The following is a 23,243-nucleotide window of genomic DNA, read 5'->3' on the forward strand; positions in this document are numbered from 1 at the left end:
CATTGCTATCTCTATCTCATGTTGAGTTAAAAAGGGATGACAAATGATTAAATTCTGTCAAATTGTGTAAAGAATCGGCGCCATTTGTATATAATGTTAATTTAGTTTTTAAATGCACAAGTACAGGTTTAAAAGTATTGTATGCCTCTAAATATTGTTGAGCTTAAGATTTTTATACATAAATTACAAATAAATATAAAAATAATTTATTGAAAGAAATATTGCGTTTTATTTATATTTCAGTGAATTCCTAATTTATATATATCTTGTTTGACAGTCTATAATATAGACTCTATATAGACATATAACCAAAATAAATTACTGTTACCAGACAGCACAATAATGGCAGGGAAGAAAAAGAAATTCAAAATGCCTTAATTTTTCGATTTATTTATTTTAACATATTTATTACAAATCGAAATCACATTTAATGTAAAAAAAAATACAAAACCAAAATTGACTTAAAGTAACTTAAGAACTATGAAACACCGATTCTATTAAAGAAGGCGGACATAACTACCATAGTCTGGTTAACGAGACAATTCTGTAAGAATGTTGTGCAAAAATATTGAAGAGTAACTGTCGGGGCGCTTTTACCATTTCCTAACTTCAAAATGAATATATTTTCTACCACAATGTAAAGTTATTTACAATTTGAATGTTACTTACGCTACGAATGTATGACAAAAATTATAGTTAATTTTTACTTGATTTATTTTATGTCCCATTTTTATCTAGCGTTGCTGCCAGTTGCAACATTAAAAGTAGTGACTTTTAATTTTGTACGTCACAGTCGCTTCAAGTACGAATTCAAGATGTTATGTTATTTCGGGCTATAATTACAGAACTCGCTTAGTCAATTCGTACACGAAGTATTGCTGTCCTTTCAGCAGAATAAATGGAGAATGAGTGGTCATCTACCCTATTAAAAAAAATTCCTTGATTCTGTCTCATTCTATGTTGCATAATGCTTCTATCGCGCTGATCTGTCGCTTTCAAGTTGTACTTCAAGTTTTGAGTTCGTTCTTACAGAATAGTTTTTTGTGGTCTTCATATTAACAAATTCGTACGTGTGTGTGACTGACGACTACGACTTTTCCTTCGTCCTGCAAATCGCGTAGTGCTTCATCTAATTGCTCCCGTGTTACCGTCTGTAAATATAAATAATAACTTAAATATCTGTTGCACACACTAATTTACATTTTAATCACTATCCATTATTATTATCATCATTATAGATGTCATATTGGTCAAAAACATTTTATGTAGTATTACTTTGCCCGAATCGCAACTGAATCGTAGCGTTTGTAGAATAGGAAAGCGGTTAAACGGCACCGATTATGTTTAGATTCGATTGCAATTAACTGCAATTAACTTAGTAGAACTGAGGCCCAGATAAATATGAAATCTCTTCTACTAATACTAAACTGCAAGAGGTTTTGATGATAAACTATGAGAGAACCTAGTGTCTCTATTATAAATAATATTATAAATAGTCTCTATTATAAGTAATATTATAAATTACAAATCTATTATAAATAATATTATAAGTACACAGAGTAACAGATAAATATGAAATCTCTTCTATTAATACTAAACTGCAAGAGGTTTTGATGATCAACTATGAGAGAACCTATTATATATAGTCTTTTATAAATTAGACTCGGCAAGAGCGACTCACGATCTGCGAGTTGGTGTTGACGTCCTGCAGCAGGCGCGCGTGCGTGAGCGTGGCGGGGCGGCGCACGGGCTCCAGCAGCGCGCGCAGCGCCGCGCCCAGCTCGGCGCGCCGCCGCCGCGCCGCCGCGCCCAGACCCGTCGTCAGGATGCCCACGTCGATGCGCCCCGACGCCGGGTCCGTGGCCGACTGCTTCAACGCCTCGCGGTGCAGTCTGCGACACATCAGTGTAGCTAGTGAACTGATGGAAAGTGACTACCGACCGTGACTATCTGCGACCAGTGTAGCTGTACTGAGCTGATGGAAAGTGACTACCGACCGTGACTATCTGCGACCAGTGTAGCTGTACTGAGCTGGAGCTGATGGAAAGTGACTACCGACCGTGACTATCTGCGACCAGTGTAGCTGTACTGAGCTGATGGAAAGTGACTACCGACCGTGACTATCTGCGACCAGTGTAGCTGTACTGAGCTGGAGCTGATGGAAAGTGACTACCGACCGTGACTATCTGCGACCAGTGTAGCTGTACTGAGCTGATGGAAAGTGACAACCGACCGTGACTACGACACCAGACGGCTAAAAGTCGCGTTGGCGGCCTTCAAGGAAGGTAATAAATAATAATAATAATAAATAAATATGTTACGCACTTGTGTTATGGAAATCAGAAGTAACGACGGTACCACAAACACCCAGACCTTAAGACAACAAAGAAAACTAATGGTGATCTACATCGACTCGGCCGGGAATCGAACCCGGAACCTCAGAGTAGCGTACCCATGAAAACCGATGTACACACCACTCGACCAAGGAGGTCGTCAATAGGTAAAGATCCTTTTTACAAGTTGTATCGGTTTGAAAAACCAGGTTGGTGCTTTTCGGACATATTGGTGATGCCAATGAAACTTGGAATTCTGGCGTAATTTCTGAATGAGATTCCACGGCATACCACCGAGTACAACGGTATTACAAATTGATGAGGTTTATGGCGCCACGCTATTATCACTAGTTCCATTTTCGATTATAATAAAAAAGACTGCAAGGATACAAATTGAAGATTTTTATCGAAATGTTTAATTTGTAGGCCATTCACATTAATCATCACATATTCATGAGATAAATAAAACAGCCTTTTTTATTATCTTACCTAGCCGCTTCATCCACATCGACGATTTCAACTACGGGACACAGTCGCACCCTTGCATGCGCCTCCGCTAAGCGGATGAGAGACTCTAGCTGTCTTGGATATGCTGATATCTGCCCTCGTCCGCTCCCAACTCGTCTGTAACGTAATAAGGTCTTATATATTTCCAGAAATATTCAGTGATATGATTTTTTTTTACTCTTTAATTTTTAAGTCTTGTGTAGTTTACCTCATGTCTACGTATGCGTCGATGAGTCTCTGTTGTGCAGGCTCGCTGAGTGTCGGCTGCACGTGTTCTTTGGCGAACGCGATGTAGTCTCGCATTAGACTCATATTCTAGAATAAAACAATACAGGATCTATCATCATAGCGTATATAGACCGCGTCGTGTAAAAAGAACGCTGGAAGAAAGCGGAGGGGGTGTGCTTGCGCATGGGTACTATCGAGCAAGAAAGTACTAGGCATATTGTTTATTTTTGAAATAGCCTCGCTCGCGGGTTAACAAATTAAATTTTGATAGGCACACCATAGGCAGGCTTTGTTCAGTTCTTTTATTTTTGCCGCTAGTTAGAAAGACAGTAACAAAATTCCGAATCTTTTAATATTTAGATTCGAACCATTTTGTGCCAATCTATAAAACGGACCACCATTTTATACATTGTTATAAATTATTATCAACTGCATTAATATCATCCTCTCTCTTCATAAAACAATTTATGTCATAAATATTATTTCTTTCTTTCCTATGTAAAACCATTTTGTAATAAAAACTTTTTTGCGTGATGGTATTTTGAGAACAAACGTAACGTGGACACAGCGTGGATAGCAAAGGTCGACTGACGAGCCAATAGCGCACCGGCAAGCATGCGGCGCTTGACCCGCCGCACCTCATACCACCAAATAGACCGATAAATAGTCTGGTGCGCAGGTTGACTGCTAGCGTTCTTTTTACATGACGCGAGCTATACTTTGCTTTGCTTACCAATATTGAAAGGTATTTAAACTGATTGATAATGTCTTGACATCTCACTCATATGTTACCTCTGTTGCATATTTACTAGATTGAAAATAGTTTACCAAAATATTTTACTTGGAATTTGTGCGTGAATGGAATCTAAGAATTTTATTATGTGACTAAATTTACATTAGCCCAGTCACCATGCAGCTGAAACTTAAGCACTACACTGACAGTTGCATATAAAATGAAACTTACCCATGTAAGTACCATACTATATATTAACTTGTTTCAAAATAGTTTCAACATCTTTGGACTGTGTCTAGTTTTATATCAACATGACATCTTTTAATGGCGTAATTGGACATTCCATATTCAAATTAAATACGATATCTTCTAGTGAATTGTCAAAATATATCTATTAGTTTCATATATGTTCGATCGATAATGCAGATTATCGCTCAGTGCTCAGTAGAGCACACAAAAATAAATCTAGACTGTACATTATTCAGACGTCTTTCAATAAATTATTATGAGGCAACTTACAACAGCATCATCATCTTCCTGAGTTTCAGTTGGATCCTTGTAGTACAACGAAACAAGATGGGACGCGAGTCTTCTGTCAAATATTTCATCTTGTGGGTCTAACACTAAGAATATTAAGTCGAATCTGGAATGTAAATATATAATAATTAAGAATAGAAACAACATGAGGTATTTTATAATAAATGAGTTCGAGTCTAGCAGCGAAAAACTGATACACATAATATTTTCCTTAAATAATCATAAATAATACATTTCGTGCATAATTTCGTAAAAAAATTCTAATAGGCCCTTCCTTCTAATTCCTTTATCACGAAGGGGAAGCTTGAGGGAATTTTTACAATTTCGAGATGTTACAGATATCAAATTTCTAATAGTTCCTTTTTTTAAACATTAATACTTTATCTGTTGTAAAATTGATGCTAGTACTAGCTGATATGATTATGTAAATAGCCCTAATAAATACCTGGACATAAGTGTGTGGGGTAGTTGTACATTTTCAACGATAGTTTTGTTTTTATTCCATTGTGACTCTGCGGGGTTGGCGGCGGCCAGGATCGACGTCCGCGCGTTGAGTTGACAGATGATACCCGCCTTTGCTATTGATAGAGTTTGCTGCTCCATTACCTTAAAAGAGAAAGCACATACAATTTTTTATTACAATAGGCTACTTTACAATTCGAAAAAATTAGTTTAATTAAATTATTGTAATCATTATATATTATGAATTTAAAAATGGTTATTTAATAACAAAAGTTGCAAATAATAATTAACGTCTAAATATGTCATTACTCACTTCATGAAGTACACTTCGAGTGGAGTCATTCATCTTGTCAAACTCATCTATACAGCATATACCATTATCAGCTAACACTAACGCGCCCCTGCAATACACAAATATAATTATTATCTTTTTAAGGCTTTATTGAAAGCCCGTCTAGCTAATTAGGTAGCAAATGCTTCTCACAAATTCTACCTACATAGAACTCCTATATAGTACCTCTATATAGCATGGGCTAATATTGGCAAGGAATGGCTTTCATAGCTAAAAATTCAACAACCAATAATCAATTGTATTATGCTTCATACAGTTAACTTGAACCTAAAGGAAACACAAATACACGCGGCGAAGACAAATAAAATATAAAAATATACTTAGTATAAGATCTAAAACATAACTTACGTTTAGTCTAAAAGGCATCTTCAAATGAATATAATTTATCATAGATTCACTTACGTTTGGAGGACCAACTGTCGCGTGTCCGGGTCCTTGGTGACGTAGGCGGTGAGGCCGACGGCGGACGAGCCCCGGCCGGACGTGTACTGCGCGCGCGGCACCAGCGCGTGCACCCAGCGCAGCAGCTGCGACTTGCTCGTGCCCGGGTCGCCGCACAGGAGGATGTTGATCTCCGATCTGATTAATACAAGATAAACTATTATCAAATGAACTCCCTAAAAGGAATAACGGGTTCTTAAAATAAAGTAAATGTAAAGTAAAGTAACAGCCTGTACATTTCCCACTGCTGAGTTAAGGCCTCCTCTTCCATTAAGGAGAGGGTTTGGAACATATTCCACTATGCTGTTCCAATGCGGGTTGGTGGAATGCACATGTGGCAGAATTTCGATGAAATTAGACACATGCAGGTTTCCTCACGATGTTTTCCTTCACCGTCGAGCACGAGATGAATTATAAACACAAATTAAGCACATATATATAGTGGTGCTTGCCTGGGTTTGAACCCGCATTCATCGGTTAAGATGTATGCGTTCTGACCACTGGGCCATCTCATGCTCAAAATAACTTTTTTAATTAACCAACCTGAAATGTGTCCGTCCAGCGGCATTGAAGTTTTTTTTAGTGCCACCGAGAAGTTGCAGCAGTACGCCTTTCTTAATATCGAGGTTTTCATAAATAGAAGGTGCTATGGCACGGGCAAGTCTCTCGTAACAATCTGGCTGAGACGCCAGCGCCTTGAACAACTCCACACGTTCTGGAGGAAATTGATGCTCTTTGCTGTAAAAAGAAAAAATAGTAACAACAACAGCCTGTAAATTCCCACTGCTGGGCTAAAGGCCTCTTCTCCCTTTGAGGAGAAGGTTTGGAACATATTCCACCACACTGTTCCAATACAGGTTGGTGGAATACACATTTGGCAGAATTTCTATGAAATTTGTCACATGCAGGTTTCCTTACGATGTTTTCCTTCACCGCTGAGCACAAGATGAATTATAAAGACAAATTAAGCACATGAAACAGCGGTGCTTGCCTGGGTTTGAACCCGCAATCATTGCTTAAGATGCACGCGTTCTAACCACTGGGCCATCTCGACTCAAAAATAGTAAAATTAGTATCTATTTCAAGTTTACTACTTGAAAATATATTTTAAACGTTGAATGTTTTAATTCAGATGACTCACCCTTCCTCGGTCTCCAGGAAGCGGTCGTTGTGCGCCTTCTTGTAGTGCAGCGCGTCGAGGTGCGTGCGGTGCAGCGCCTTGAGCGTGGCGCGGCGCGGGTTGACGGCGGCGGGCGCGGCGCGGAACACGCCCGTCACGGCCACGCGCTCGCCCGCGCCCACCTGCTCCACCAGCGCGCCGTGCGCCAGCACGCTCACCGTGGCCGGCGTGCGCCCCGCCGGCATGTCGTCTGCGAGGGTCATCTTACTGTACACGTTCGGGTCGAGTCTGACTTATAGATGACTTAACAAGTTCTGTTGTAGAGTTATAAGGCTTCAAGTAATGAGCATTCGGGTAGTTTAAGAAGCAGAAAATTTATTAAACGCTTAGATATCCTCAAACTGGATTATTTTTAAATAATGTATAACTTAATTATTTTCCAACAATATATTAAACCTTAATAGCTAACTGTACACTTGATCTACCTATAATAAGTATGTATTGTTGGTATAAACGAGCAACATCTGCGTCAAGTCACACAAATCACCAAAAAAATAGGCGGGAGATCCGTGGTTGACATTGAGATCGCGAATATAATTATTACGGTGTAATGTGAAAATTGATGGTTATTTGTGTTGTGGACTAAATGTTTTTCTTTTGTGATAGATTGATTGCCAATTTAAATTAAAGACAATTGTTTTAGAGGTTAACCTTCTTCCTATTTCTGGTTCTAAAAGTACATATTAACGAGTAAGAATGCTAAGTCTTTATACCTGGGGCCTCCTGCAGCTTGACGAGCTGCTTGTCACTGAAGTGCGAGCGGTTGTGTATGAGCTGGAAGCTGTGCTGCGTGGTGCAGTGCGCGCAGTGCGCCGGCTCGGGCACGCGGCCGCGCTCCAGCTCGCCCGCCGCCGCCGCGCCGCACACCGCGCACCGGAAGTACGCCTCGCGCATCTCCGGCACGATGCCCGACGTGCGGATCACCATGCCCGATATCGTCACCAGCTGATCGATATCTGCAAACAGAACAGTATCTTAGAAATACTATAATAGTCTTCAATTGTCCACAGTAGGGTACAGGCTTTCTGACTCTACACATGTCAGACACTACCTTGGATATCAATGGATGAATGGATGAAGAAAATGATATGATTACCTTCTGGATTAAGATCTCTCATATGTCTCTGAGGAGCATTGAAGGGTCGTACTTGTATTTGATGTTCCAAAACCGCTGCAGGATATTTTTCAAAGAACAGCTCATTTACAGCAGCATCAAATGCAGGGATCACCTGAAATATTAAGTTTATATTTTTAAGCAACATACTATTAAATATTACATTTTATTTTTAAAAATAAATTAATAAAAACTATATTAATTATTTTTATTTATAAATATTATTTTAATATTAAATGATGGTTATTACTCTAAAAAATTATTTAATTATACTAATATTTAATGTTAGATAATCTTACCTCCTGGGGATAGCACACAAGTTGCCTGTGTAGTTTTGAATCAAATATTTTCACATGTTCACAGTCAACATCCAAAAAGGGCTCCTCTAATGTGAAAATCTAAAAAATAAACAAAGTTTATTAATTTATTTATATACAATATACTATAACTTAATCAATTCAACAGTAAAGCTATTTTAAGTATTATCATATTATTTTTTATCTTAACAATATCTTAAATCAAACTTAATAAGATGTGGACATGACTCAAAACAGTGTATAATGGTTTTGAGCTTTAATTTATATTTTATTTTTATTATTTAATAAATACAAAACTCAAGATACTTACTTCCTCTAACTTGAGTTCATATAAAGGCTCATTAGTTAGTGCAGTTGGTTCAACAAATCTTTGTATGAATTTAATGAACTTCTCTCTACATTCAGAAATTGCTACGTCAGTACCCCACACAACTAATTGGGGTTCACTTGATACTTCAGGCTCACCTGCTTCCACCTAAAATGAGATGTTGTATTATTTTACATAACAAGATATTATAATTACATTTGACTCAAAATTCATTTGATATATTAAAAAAATAGTTTTGTTCTATGGCTTTCAAACTAATAATAACTTACCCTCCTTGTAGGAGTAGGGGCCGGTACATTCGGCCCTGATTGATGGCCTCTCAGATCAGCTCTCTGTCTTGCCGGAGTCATTGCTCCTCGCAGTAAGGAACGTGGGGTGCTTAATGAACTTGGTGTTCCATAGTTGAGGGGAGAACTCATGTCTATGTCAGTTCCTACAATAAAATGTGATGAAAAATTATTATTTGTTTTATCAAAGTCAAATTTATTATTTAAAATAATATTGTAAAAAAAGATATAAGTATTAGTAGTAGTATTAGTAAGTATGATAATTTCTCACCAAGTGGACTGGATGGCAGCGCTCGAGCCGGCGAGGTGCCAGGGGCTTGTTGACTTGGAGTTCGTGGCGTTCGACGAGGAGTACCAGGAGTCCCATCTAATTGTAACAAGACCAATCCATTACATCTGGTTACCATTACCACATAGTACTTATTACAGAATATGGAAATTTAAATCACAAATACAAACCTTTTGAAGGTGTACCGGTTGATCGTTGTGGAGTTTCGGGTACAACAAGTTGTTGAGAAGATCTTGTTCGTCGAGATGGAGTAGGTGCATCAGAAGATGCACGAGAAGATGGACGCTTGGAAGGAGTCGACATCTTCTTTAAATCAGTTAATTATGCATTCAAAATTAACACTTGTTATGTATACTAATACTTGACTGTTATAAAATGGAAATACAATTTGGATGGTATTGGCGCGAAATTTTGACAATCCAAACTTTAATCTTCTAATCTGACAATGACATTTAATAGTAACAGTATATATAATGTACTAAATTTATCCTCGCCTATAAACTAAATAAAATTTGTTCCCTGTAAAAAAATTAAATTGTAGTATTACTTTCAAATATATATTTATATTTTAAAATGAGGTTACTCAATGTTTTTAAAATATTACTTCAATTTCTTTAGTTATTTCATTATCTGTATTGTTGATACATTTCTATAGACAATGAGTTTATTTTTAAATCAATTGATCGTTCATTCACCGCTGTTGTTTTCGTGGTGTTTTATGATAATAATAAATAAATGTACGATTATTGCGAAATATTAATCAATTTATCGCGATGATTATCAGTATTTTTAACTAGTGCAATAATAACATTGAAGTCAAAGACGGACTCTTAATTTGAGCACTTTTAGCATAGCTAACTTAGTGCAATCTACCTGCATCGTCGGTCATATTTTCGTAAATAATTATTGTGGCTGGTCGTATCTTTTTTATTTTAAATGGACCTTTATGTTGCTTATATATTGTGATGCGTAAAATGTACGTTTGCTTGTGATTCTGTATTCCTCCTTCAGAATTTTTGGATTAATATTGGTGAGTATAAAAGACGTATATAATTAGTTATCATAATTTGTGATTCACCGTCCCTTGAACATCCATTATGTAGAGATCTCGGAGACAAACAGGAAGACACTGGAATACCTTATCGGCATAGTATTATCATATTGTTTATTACATTCTATGGCATACCCTTACAGGTATTATTATATTTGACTTGCAAATGCATTATTTATGCCCATTTCGATTTTTCGATTTCTACATTCGATTTTTCTTCGCTTAAAAATATGTTAATTCACTGACTAATGAGAGGTCAAAATGCATTTGTGGCTTAAATACTTGCTTTTATAGAGGCTGAACTAATCAGAAAAAAAAATACATTTATTGGTAAAACTCATATACATGCTATATAATTTTATTGAGTAAAAACTTTTTGCTTGAATAATAGAACTAATAAGCATTTTAATATATTAGTAACATATAATTAACTCAAGAATAATTAAAGTATTATTATATAGTATACATAACACACCCTTTGTTCTTTACTTTATATTGCTTCAGTAAACACATTTGCAAACAATGAATTCATTGATAAAAGTAGTCCATATACAAATGTTAAAGGTATCTGAAACACTGTCAAAGAATTAAAATTGTTCTGCCTAGAGGACTGAGTAACATAAAGAGAATATATGAAAAAAAAAAATTGTGTAATGACAACACTACTTTTGGTACACAAAAAAACAACTTCTGAATATTGTATATTATTATTAAACCCATCATTAATATATATAGATTAACTTTTTATTGATTAATGTATTAATTACCAGACAAGGGTAATAAATTTGGTGAAATGGTAAGATTTTTTTTTCTCTAAAGTCACAATGAAACTAACTACCTAGTTTCCAAAGTAATTTTTTGCTTGTGAAATTATGAAACAAAATACATAAACAAGTACCTATGCTAACATTATTTATGTTTTTTTCAAGTTTAATATAGAGTGTGATAACAATATTTTAACAGGAAGTTATTTTTACTTTCAAACAAATGTGAGCAGAAATTAAATTAAAGTATTTTCTTCTGTATATTCTTCATAATATGTTGGAACATTGGTTTATGAAAAATATGTAATTGAATTACTTGTTATTCATTTATAACAATTGTTTCATGTTCACATTTTCAACAGACAGAATTGCAATTGCAATTTAAAAAAATGAACTACAAATGTTTTGATAAAAACAATAATCTCGCAGGATTTTTTATTATTTAGGCTACAGATAATCTGATTAATATAATGTTATTTGTGTAAAATATTTAAGTACATTAGGACTTTATGGAAACTGGTTTGGATGTTTCCTATCTAATATTTATTTATATGCCGATCAGCAGTAATTGTGTTGTGTATTCGCCAGATAGGTGAGGGAATTAGGGCTTATTAATATTTTTCAACATTGCCTACATCTATAGTTACTGATAATTTTTTTTGTTTGTTTGTATCAAACAGTGACAGTCATCAAACAAATTAATAAAAAAAGCTAATAAGTGTTGAAAAGATAAACTTTCACAACATGCTAGAAATTTTCTTTCAACAAAGACAAATTTTGATCACTGGCAGAACATTAATCTTAATACCCAAATTATTTATTGAGAACACATTTTTAGTGTTCCTTTTGTGAAAAAAAAAAATTATTAGACAATAAACATGAAACTTTACCAAAAATACATCACATTTCAAGAAGGTCTTGCTTGGTATATCAAAGTTGTTGACAAACAATGTCTGCCAATAGTTTTGCTTGTCTAATCTATAATTGAATATTCATCATGAAAGTAAACAATGACCATACTGTACTATAGGGTTGTCAACCATTTTGTTTTTCCAGAACAAGATTTGGCTTTCAAACCACTGTGGATAAGTTTGGTGTGATAGTGTTGCACGAAATATCGATTTTTACGAAAACGTAAAAATAGTTCCCCTTTTGATTACCTTATCTAAGCGTTGGTATTTTGATTATAAATTTTTTTTAGTTAATAATATTAATATATAAAAAATAATATTATTAAAACCGGTGACTATAATTTTTTTTGTTAACCATTTTATTCATACTATTTTTCCTTTAACATAAGTGTGTTTCATTTGATTCATTTTTAAAACTATAAAAGCATCTTTTAAAAATAGAAAATAAAGTATTTATCGTCCAAAACCAATACGTAAGGAACATACGAGATGTTACTCTAGCAGCTTCAAGTTGCGAGTATTTTTTAAATATTTTGGAGTAACAGATGCATGTCTCAAAAATATATTTGAATCAATTCAGAACATTACGAGATCGAGATGTTTCAAATGCGATCAGCGAACAGATAAGCTTCTTCAATAGCAAACACTAAACTAAAAATAATATAGAAACGATTTATATCATTTTATAAATACGACAACGTATATGTCGAACTAGCCGTTTGATCGCTGGATGTAATATTTATTTGGACCGTAATGTTGAAGGGGCTCACTGGCTTAGTAGTTGGCGCATGCGATCTTTAAAGCTTGGGGTACATGGATTACATAGCCGTACATATTGAGTCCACGTTGATAAATAAAATATTTATGTTTCGCTGAATGGTGATTGCTTAATTTTTTTTAGGTACCTCTATTGGCCTTAGAATTATTCACCTCTTCAGAATTCCATGTTAATAATATTTTTTAACGGAATCAAGTTTTCTTTTAGATATATACATTTAAATTATCTATTTTTATTATGTCGTAATAACTTTATATAATATGTGTTTTTTTAATAATATTATTTTCTGAGAAGTAATGTCCAAAATCTCTCGTTTAAAATAATTGAAACACTAGTTCCAATGGAAAACGCTGTCGAGTAAAACAAATTTGTACTATAAATAATATAATAATTTTAAATAACTAACTTATAAGAAATTTCGATTTCTAAATAGGGCTGTATCATTCGAAAGGCTTTAATATTTGGTACGATACGAAAATTTCATCGACTTCGCCTTTTATCAAGATCAAACTTATAAAGAGTCAATGTAATTAAAATGAGAAGCTGAATTCATTAAAGTTTCCTTAATGCCGTGAAGCAATGCTATTTCCATATCGTATTAATAATATATAAAAGAAGCTCGTAAGTAATTTTCTTTTCCAGCCGGTTCCACCGGTATTGTGCCCGCTGGTGTCAGGTTACTACTTACTACAACCAACCCGACAGATAATGTGGCCATTCTTATTTATAACAAGTTAAATATATTAATATAACCCAACAAACGCTGAATGACGGACACACTATGTATTTATAACATGGTAACTATTTGAACTTGGTCGATGACTAAAAGATGTTTTTGTACCAAATCCAAGAGGTTCATTAATAATTTTACCTGCGAATGCCCAGTTACAATAAAAGTAATATTGTTTTAACGTTGTTTAATATGTTCTTTACATTCTATAACGGTGACGGCTTATGTTCGAAATTGTTGTGAAACAATAGCATTCAAATAGTAACAAAATCTTCTTTTATACGTTTTACAGCCGCTGCTTTCTAGGTGCGTCATAAACACAACTAGCGTAAATGATTAGAGTGTTTTGAACCTTATTGACATGCCAACAAAATATTCATTCAACCTCACAGGATGTGCGTTCGTAATGTTGTTTTTTTTTTATCAACGAATTTTAACTTGTCATAAAACAAAGGTTTTTCTTAAAATAATATGAATACTTACCCAAACTGTTACAAATACAGTACAAAACGAATCCGTAAAAATCTACAAGTTCTTTTACGATGATGCTTATATAACTTAGTTATGATCGAATTAACATAAAATAGGTAGTACGTAGTTATCTGAATATGTATTATAATTTAAACAAAATTATAATTATTACATTTTAAATTGTTAAGGAGAGGTAAATCCTAAGTTAAAATATTTTTTCTAGCTTAAAATCGATTACATATATCTTGATACTTTTTGCCCCCTGAGTTAACAACAACAATTGCAAGCTGGTTCACATATTTTCGCCCTTAGAGAAAAAAACGGGTTTAGGATTCCTTCGGCGAATCGGTACAATGCGCGCTACCTGTTAGAATATTTACTATTTACTATTTCAATGCCCTCTACATTACAACAGGTAATAACAACAATTGTGAAATAGGTGCACAGTTTTCAATGTTTTTTTTTTGTCGTTATATTTATATTTTCGTACTTAAGACTTATGATAGGAATGGCACAGAGCATCGTAGTAAGTTCTCAACATTGTTTTAAATAGGATTTGCGCCAGGAATACAATATTCAGATATCGTTATAATGTAGAAGGGATATGAATCCGTGGTTTCGCCCTTCGGGATATAAGGGCAGCTAGGGAAAGCATCGATTTTCGTCACCCTACGCGATCGGCACAAGGCGGGGGCGCGGCAAGATGGCGGAGGGTCCCGGACCTGCCTCAAACACGCTCGCCTCCCAAGGTCATGAGCGCCATGTGCTCCCACCGCGTCTCTACGCCCGAAATACAGCATCTCAATAAAGAAATTCCTCTGTCTCTTTCCCACACCTACGCACACACAATAATGCCACTCAATACCGATTTTAACACGTTAGGGTTGACATTCATTTGTAATGCAAAGTCATTGCTGACATCACTTTTGTGATAAACAAGAGTGTTCACCTCGCGTGCAGTTAAGAATATCCTTTCACATATCAGCGTATTGCATGAGCATAGAATTTTGTTTTGAACTTTGTCTATTTTATCTAATTTAATATGGATATTAGTCTAAACTTATAAGTAACAGTTTAATTTGGCTATGATCCTAAACGGCGAGTATGCACAATACATCAAACGATGTATAAATAATACAATAAACGTGCACCAACCCTAATCATAGCGAACCTCTTTTATCTAAATTATGGAAAATTTTGGAATGTGCCGTATCGTAGAACTTTCTCGCACGCACAATAGTATAATCGCTCTGTCCCGCTCTACGTTCCTTACCTACTAACACGAGGGTTAGTAGTAGGGAGAGCACAAAAGTTTTTGGGATAGATTTTTTTCGCAAACTGCACCATTTGAAGCATCCCCCTATTACTAGTGCAACATTACACCAGATCGGTGCATCCGTGTTACACTCGATATATTTCTTCAGCTGTTTATATTTTAAATGTGATTTTTTGTGAATAAAAATAATATAAGTTGTGATAAGTTCTGTGGTGCTATGTTGTTGTTTTAAATGTAAGTTGAAAAGTTTTAAAAAAAATAATAATAATTTGCCTTCCCTATTCACTATTAAAATATGCAGTGCAATGTTTTTCTAACGCGTCTATTATGTTTAGTAATGTTTTCGTGTCCGCTCTCGTGAGCTACTGTAGTGATACTACAAATAGATTTACTAGCGATGTAGACGCACTAATATTACGACTAACGAGGAACAAAAATAAGTCTGTTACACGATTCTTTCTACAAGAAAATGCTAAATTAAACTGAGTACTGTTCAATTGACATTCTTTACAACGTTTATTTTTTTATCAATTACAAAATATAAGGTTGATTTGATAAAATTATGTTATTATGTATACTTATATACTGTTGATTCACTCTATCGAATAAATGATCAAAGTCTATTTTGTAAATATTGTCAGTGAAATAAATACAATTTATAAATAAAATATCGTGTTATTATCAATTATCAAGTGTTAATTTAATGAATGTTTGAAACGATTGCAAGTGCACACACTTTATATATATATATTTAATATCCAATGAATTGTTTTGTTAAGTGTTTTCAAGCAATATTTCTCAATTTTTTCAGATCTAATGACTTGATGTGAGCGTCAAAATGACGTCGTTCGCAAATATGACGCAGTCACTCGCCGCGAGTTTGCCGGCTACCTCTAGTTCTGCGACCGGTGCGAACCCCGCCGACCAAGAGGACCCCATGGCGATGTCGCATCTCCTCTGCAATCTCTTCGATACCATCAACAAGCCGCCAAACCTCCAGCCCACCGCGTCCACTACCGCGACGTCTACCATACCCTACGATATCTGGGCTCTTCCATCGTGTAGCTCGTTACAGAACGCTACTGCGCCAAACATGCGTGAGTACAATACTGTTTCCAATAATAACCACCAAAATCATTCTAAAGAAGATAATTCTAGCGGATCTCCCGGGACGTCGTCATCAGTCTCGATAACATGTTTCCGCTGCGAAGAACGCACTCCAACCACACGATGCCTTGAATGTAACGATCTCTTCTGTCATGAATGCTGTCACAAAGTAACTTCTGACTGCCAACTAAGGGAGCACACTCTGCTACCCATTCACCAAATATCACCCATCGGTGCTCGACCGAACTCGGTCACGAATGATAAAGAAGTAATGTACTGTGAGCTCCACGGAGATCCTGTTAGATATTACTGCGAAGCCTGTATCATTTTTATATGCCAAGAGTGTACTTTATGGGTACATAAAGATCACTGCTATTCACCTATAAAAGGTGCGCTTGATATGTGTAGAATTGGAGTTTTTAGAGCAATAGAAGACACAAAAACTGGAACGAAGGCTATCAAAACTGCAATAGACCGTGCAGTAGCAATGTCGAAAGCCTACGAGAAGGAAACTGCAGAGGCTAATATGAAAATTCGCAAAGCTATGCGTTGCTTCGCGCAGGCAATTGAAGACCGCGAAAAGTATTTGTTAGATAAGGTAGAAAAAATGCGTCAAGCTAAGATGAATGAGTTAACCGACCACATGAATACACTTCGCGGTATTCTCGCTGGCTTAGCACACACCAATGAAACTCTAGTGCGCAGCATGGATTCTGAGGGTATTGATTTGTTTATGGCCAAAGAAAAAGGAAGAGCACAAGTTGATTACTTTTCTTGTATGTTTAAAAATATGTATGTCACGGAAGAGCGCATTATGTTTATACCGCCAAATTATGATTTAGTCGATCAAATAAAAAGGCAATGTGATGTTCAATCTGCTCCTGCAAATTCATTGCACTCTTTAAGCTCGTCCTCTTCCCTGCAGTCGCGACAGTCGCTGCTCCATTCATTACAATCAGCTCAAACGTTTACTCCTTTATCTTATCAAATGCCAGCTACTAATAGCCTACGATCGTTACCCGATTACACCAATAGCCATACAAGATCAACAAATTATTACGATCATAGTATCTCTACGAGTATAGCTATGGACTCTAACTCAGCACGCGGCATTGGACAAGCGATACCTGGATACTGGATGTCGGTGTCTGTGAAGCCTACTCGAAGTCCAGTATCTGGAGTTCCAATGTTTTCTTTTGGGCGAGAAGGTCAAGATGAAGGTCAAGTGTCCAGGCCCTGGGGCTTGTGTGTAGATAGAGAAGGAAATATAATAGTTGCAGATAGAAGAAATAACCGCATACAGATATTCAATAGTCGTGGCGAGTTTCGAACAATGTTTGGATCTAAAGGAACTGGCCCTGGAGAATTTGACCTTCCGGCTGGTATAACGACAGACACATACGGGCGTATAATAGTCATCGATAAAGACAATCACAGAGTTCAGATATTTACATCTTCAGGTAACTTTATCCTAAAGTTTGGTTCCTTCGGCAAAGAGTGTGGTCAGTTCCAATACCCATGGGACGTCGCTGTTAATACATTAGGTAATATTGTAGTGACCGATACTCGTAATCATCGCATTCAACTATTTACCAGTGATGGTACATATATAACCAAATTTGTTTTCGAAGGAGCTAATCCTGCCAAAATGTTGAAAGGTCCAACTACTCCGAGAGGTGTGTGTTTCACGACATCAGGAAATATCATAGTGTCTGATTTTGAGAATCATCGTTTGTTAATGGTAGACCCAACACTATCAAAGGTTCTTCATTGTGTAGGTAGAGAGGGTTCGGGTATCGGTGAGCTTAATCGCCCATCTGGAATCGTAACAGATGACGATGGTCGTATAATTGTAGCCGATTCGAAGAATCATCGTGTACTTGTTTTTACATCAGAGTTGCGTATTTTATGGGCTGTAGATCTGAAAAGCCCTGGACTAGACGACAAAGATCGTCCAAGCGACGTAGCTCTCACTCCAGAGGGGTTTCTTGTTGTATTGTTCGAGACCTTGCCTGACACCGCCCGCGATATTACATCCCACGGCAAGCAATACATCAAAGTATATTAATTATTGGAAAAATCTGAGTGAAACTAACGATATAGACCTCAGGTCTATTAACTTTATTTTTGTTTTGTTTAATTTGTGATTACTTTCATAATGTGCCAATTTTATTATTAATGTTTGGGAAATCAGAAACGAGCTTAGCTTGTGGGGAGAACTTTTGTTTTTTTCATAATAATATGTTACGAGCAAATAATTTTACCTTAAATTCTTTAAAAACTTTCGTTACCATATATTTTTGATTTCAGTTCTGCATGGGACTAGTCTTTAGAGACCAAACTTTGTTTGCAGTGTTTAGTAAAGCAACAGTTTCGACCGGTTCTCATCAAAGTATTTTATGATTATAGGTTTTATATTTTAAATTTTTTATACATAAAGATATCCACAGTTATCCTAATTTTGACTGACATAAATTTTATGCATTGCATAATCAAAGAATATAAAGCTTCTATTATAGATAAAAGATCACATTGTGATTTAAAAGATGTTTTTATGTGAGATAATTTAAAATTAACTTGAAAAGTATTTTTTTTCCAAAATGTTACTTTTGCTTTTTTTAACTTGGTTAAATAATTAATGCACACGTTAATACGTATTTTATATTAAGTTATTTTGCATATTAATTTAGGTACTGTATATTATATTTTACTAATGGCGGCGAATCTACGCCATGATTTTAGATGGATTAGTTGCGTTTGTAGCTCTTTGCTCCGTTTAGATTATTTTTTTTATTTTGTATGAGGTTGATGAGTGGGAATGTAATGAGATAACTGAACTAAGAAATTATTGCAATAAAACTTGGAGACTGACTTTAGAAGACTGTCTGAAAGACGTGGTTCCGAAGCGGGCGGGCAGGTGTTACGGATCGACGCGTTATGTTAATGCAATTCTTTATTACCAAAACATAGGTATTATTATATTATTATTTTTTATGATGACTTTATTGGCAATATAATGAAATCGAAATATTTTTTGACGCATCAAATTTGTATGCGTGATTTTATTTAGTTGTGCATTTAGTTAGTTTTCTTTTGTTATTGATTCGTAGAACTCGACAGCTTTTAAATAAATTGACTTATTTTTCCATAAAGATAATAATGTGAACTGCTTATGGTATTCCTGGATATAGTGCTATAGTCGATAAATAAAGTAATCACTAGCTAATTGTAAGATCTTATACCATAGTAACTTCTACTTATGTAAACTTTAAGTAATATAAGTCACGTTGACGCACTCGTTGTTTAAATTAGCTAATTTATAGATATTCTTCTACAAAATGATTGATTTTCAATTAGCGAATAACGTGTTTGTATACTGTCAAAATTTTTGTTAGTCCAAATATTTTTAGCGAAATTGTTTCTTCAAAATTAACGTATATAGTCTATTTTTGAAACCTATCGGCGTGTGAGTCGTTCGTATTAGATTTAATACACTGTGTTCAGTCAATATGTGTTCAATAATTTTAATATAGGTTTAGACTAATGTGTTCGGATCGAGCGGTTCGGATAGCCTCTTATTGTCTAGTTTAATTGCGTGATGTAGTTTTTACTCACGTTGCAGTCTTGCTTACGATCTATGGTATATATGTAGTTAGCATTCACGAAACGTCATATGTTGTACACAAGCAATTATATATAGTATACGCATTACGCACCATTACTCAGATATCATAAAAGTTTCACTAACAAAGAATATATAAACTTACGGTCCCAGGATACTTCCTCGCGGGATGCTTTAATTAAAAATCGCTATTAATAAATTAGTATAGATCTAAGGCACAAGTATCACTATCACGTGAATATTAGCATATACCACGTTCGTTCTTTATTTGAAATTACCAAAGTTTTAACTTGTATATCAACGATAAGCTCGCTCTCAACAGATATAATCTTTGATAAAGTAACTGCTTCAAACATGTAATCAAATATTATATTAAATTAGTCGAGTCTTCAACATATGACAATCTTGGTTAACCGTTTACACGACATTTATGCACATAGCATGTACATTATGCCACGAAAGCAATGTTATTCCAATAAAGCATAATTGACGATTAGTATAAAATACCGATAGATTAACATTTCAAACATATTGTACTTAGGTTTAGACTAGTGTTAGTTACTGAAAAAACTATCTCCTTTATTGTAAGTGATATTATTTAGATTTAAATCGTGTCACTTCAAACAAAAATTTTCTATCATAAAGTTAGTGTAGTGAAATGAACTGATTTTAACGACTGCAGATATAGTCTGAGTTAAATTAATAAAATAGTTATCAACTAAAATAGGAAAATTATTGTTTGAAGTTTAGTGTAAGTTTGACTGGAATTATTTATCGTGCGATTATTTGCTTGGCGCTGTATTTCCGTAGAATTTGATTGTCTCTACATAATAACAAATTCACTACTATTGTCTAAATTAATCGCCGTGTTTTAGATAAATATAGTTTAGGTTTGAAGTTATGCGATAAGGAGGCTTCAAAATTATTTGATAGAAAGAACGGAATAGGAGATTTAATCGAAAAATTAAAAATTCGTGCAGTTTTTAGCGTCTTGACTGTCAATTACAGAATTTACACGAATTGTATTTTCCGCATACCGAAGTATTTATCAAATTTCTTTTCATTTCATTATCGATATTAAATTTTAAAGTTATTTTTTTTCAGTGCCATTATAAAGTATTATATTATTTTTAAAATAATGTGTTGCATAAAATGCATTTTTATTATAGATTTTTTTCAAAATTATCTTAAAGTCCAATCGAATCGACGTTTTTTTTTTAAAGAATGACGGAATCTCAGTCAATATTTTGTATAACATTATAAATTTAGGGTGGTTGCAAAGCAAACTCCTTTCGAATGCCAGATCATTTGACTTATCAACTAGAATGTTACCAGTCTTATAACATTGTGAATATAAAAAGCCCTCTTCGACATCCGCCTACAACTCTCTGATGACATGACAGCAATGTGGTCTCGACTCTATCCGTAATGCACTCGACTTATTGTTCCATACAATACCTAAATAGTACCAAGTTAACCTGATGAGAAAATCATCTAAAAGGTTTCGTAATTCATTTCACTATATTTTCTGTCATTTCATCAGCTGTAAGGGATAATAGCATGGGCTCTCTTCTATTTCTAAGTTGGCTCTAAGCGGCTTGAATATTTACTTAATCGGGAACCGCATTTAATTCGGTATGATTTGGTTATGTTTCTTAGATTTATTTTGTTACTTGGTTTGGTGGATTTAACTTCTACGCTTTAGAGTGGTTACCTACGGTGTGCTCGCTCAAAGACCATCGCTTCACGAGGTATTACGTCGTCACCTATTTGAGACAAGGTTTGTCATTTGCAATCGCAATCCGCAATAGGTAGCCACTTTGACACGTTTCCCACTTTATAAAAGTGAGCCGAAATATTTCAGCGAACTGTTTGATATAATCGAGAAGTCAAGAGATTTGATCGCAAGTAAACGATGTACTATGTGAAAGCTGCTAGGTGCTAGCAGTAAAATTGTAGTTTTGTGATAGATACAATAAAATTGAGAACTTAATATTGTAGCGTGATGGTAATTTTTGTACGAGTTTTTTGACGTTTGATATATTGTAAACCGATAAGGAGAATTTCAGCTGCTTCCTTGTAAAAAAGTAAGGGTACCTGCACGGTCGTGGGTGAGACGCAATATAAAAACTGCATAATAGTAATAATATGAGATTCTAGAAAATTGTATTTCAGCCATTCTTATTGTGCTATTTTTAATGTTAACTAGGCGCTTGTGTTGTGTTAGTCTTAGAGTAATTATAACATACATCTCTCCTTTCATGTAACAAAATGGTACACTTTAATTGTAATTGTATTCTATGAAATATCCATTAAAATGTATATGTACGTGTGTATAATCCAAACAAATAATATTGACGAAGTGTTGTTGGAATCATATTAAAATATTAGGATATCAAAATGATAATATGTAATTAATTATTATACAATGTAATATCAGAATTATAAAAATAATATTTGAAGGGGAGATGTATGTATTCTTGTATGAAGTATAACTAAGTATGTAGTAGTATTTTTATATAATTCCCCGTAAAGTCAGACGTGTCTGCGTCTCGAACTTTACGCGGGGCCAGCGTGCGGAGGCCATTACTGACGCAATTCTTTCGACAACAAAATTAATAAAACGAATTCTGAGTTAAAATTTTATACATTTTAAAAGCATAATATGAGATACACAAAAATGGGAGAATAATATAATTGCAATGAAATAAAGGAATAGACTAATAGCGTGTCAGTAATGACATCTCACGTTGGTGGATAGTTGTGTTCAAAGTTTAAGTAACCGTATCTACCTCACTCGTAATACATTAAAGACTGATTGGAATTAATGAGACGGTGGTCTAATCACCGCTTTAGAAGTCTGTTGTCTACTAGATTAAGCAGATATCTTACGAACTGAACTTTTCTTCTTTACTTATAGCGTCCAAATATCCTGAAGGCTAAATTTTTTTGTTTAAAATATGTAAAATTAAAACAGTTTCTGTTGTGTAAAAGTCGACAACAGTCTTTTTTCTTTTTATATCTATATCTTATGTTACGCTCCTGTAATATTGTTGAAAGAAGACTGATATTTTATAAATGTTCCTATATTTTAATTTAGAATAATTTACTGCCTACCATATTTCATTTACATTATTTTTTAACCTTTCGGTAATAATCATTACTTTGATTCTTATAATCTTATCAATTGTGCATGACGCTATATATGTCATGAATTTTTTGAAATTTTTAATGGAATTTTGTATGAAAAATTAATCAAGTGATTGATAGAAAATGGTGTTTTATTTACAAAATATTTCCTGCATCCTCACATAAAAAGAATTCCTGAGATATTTATTTTCTTAAGTAATAAACTGCAAGCATTAATGAAATAAATATATTTTCTTGACTTTTGAGTAAACGTTTACAGTTAAAATTTGAGGCTA

At 34.7% G+C, this 23,243-nt stretch overlaps 2 protein-coding genes across 2 annotated transcripts; one reads left to right on the forward strand and one right to left on the reverse strand.

Annotated features, from left to right (window-relative positions):
- Window positions 1–373: 373 nt before the first annotated feature.
- On the reverse strand, window positions 374–9,552 carry LOC124537453 (DNA replication licensing factor MCM4). The gene is made up of 17 exons (XM_047114306.1): window positions 9,279–9,552; window positions 9,091–9,186; window positions 8,802–8,965; window positions 8,515–8,679; window positions 8,187–8,285; window positions 7,870–8,002; window positions 7,487–7,729; window positions 6,735–6,963; window positions 6,137–6,331; window positions 5,555–5,731; window positions 5,114–5,201; window positions 4,784–4,944; window positions 4,321–4,444; window positions 3,049–3,155; window positions 2,823–2,957; window positions 1,682–1,892; window positions 374–1,151 (listed from the first exon to the last, which is right to left on the reverse strand). The coding sequence occupies exons 1-17, from the start codon at window positions 9,409–9,411 to the stop codon at window positions 1,056–1,058; spliced, it is 2,556 nt and encodes an 851-aa protein (XP_046970262.1). The 5' UTR covers window positions 9,412–9,552; the 3' UTR covers window positions 374–1,055.
- Window positions 9,553–9,798: 246 nt separating this feature from the next.
- Window positions 9,799–23,029, forward strand: LOC124537266 (protein wech). The gene is made up of 2 exons (XM_047114044.1): window positions 9,799–10,138; window positions 15,901–23,029. The coding sequence occupies exon 2, from the start codon at window positions 15,928–15,930 to the stop codon at window positions 18,262–18,264; it is 2,337 nt and encodes a 778-aa protein (XP_046970000.1). The 5' UTR covers window positions 9,799–10,138; window positions 15,901–15,927; the 3' UTR covers window positions 18,265–23,029.
- Window positions 23,030–23,243: the final 214 nt, after the last annotated feature.

The sequence above is a fragment of the Vanessa cardui genome, chromosome 18 (genome assembly GCF_905220365.1).
Source record: "Vanessa cardui chromosome 18, ilVanCard2.1, whole genome shotgun sequence".
NCBI lineage: Eukaryota > Metazoa > Arthropoda > Insecta > Lepidoptera > Nymphalidae > Vanessa > Vanessa cardui.

What these genes read in the sequence shown, in the direction of transcription:
- LOC124537453 (XM_047114306.1), bottom strand. Translation starts at nt 9,411, where the DNA reads ATGTCGACTCCTTCCAAGCGTCCATCTTCTCGTGCATCTTCTGATGCA. An exon ending in TTCCTGGAGACCGAGGAAGG is followed by an intron (nt 6,332 to 6,734) that starts GTGAGTCATCTG and finishes TTCTTTTTACAG; the next exon opens with CAAAGAGCATCAATTTCCTC. An exon ending in GCTGGACGGACACATTTCAG is followed by an intron (nt 5,732 to 6,136) that starts GTTGGTTAATTA and finishes TGTATTAATCAG; the next exon opens with ATCGGAGATCAACATCCTCC.
- LOC124537266 (XM_047114044.1), top strand. Translation starts at nt 15,928, where the DNA reads ATGACGTCGTTCGCAAATATGACGCAGTCACTCGCCGCGAGTTTGCCG.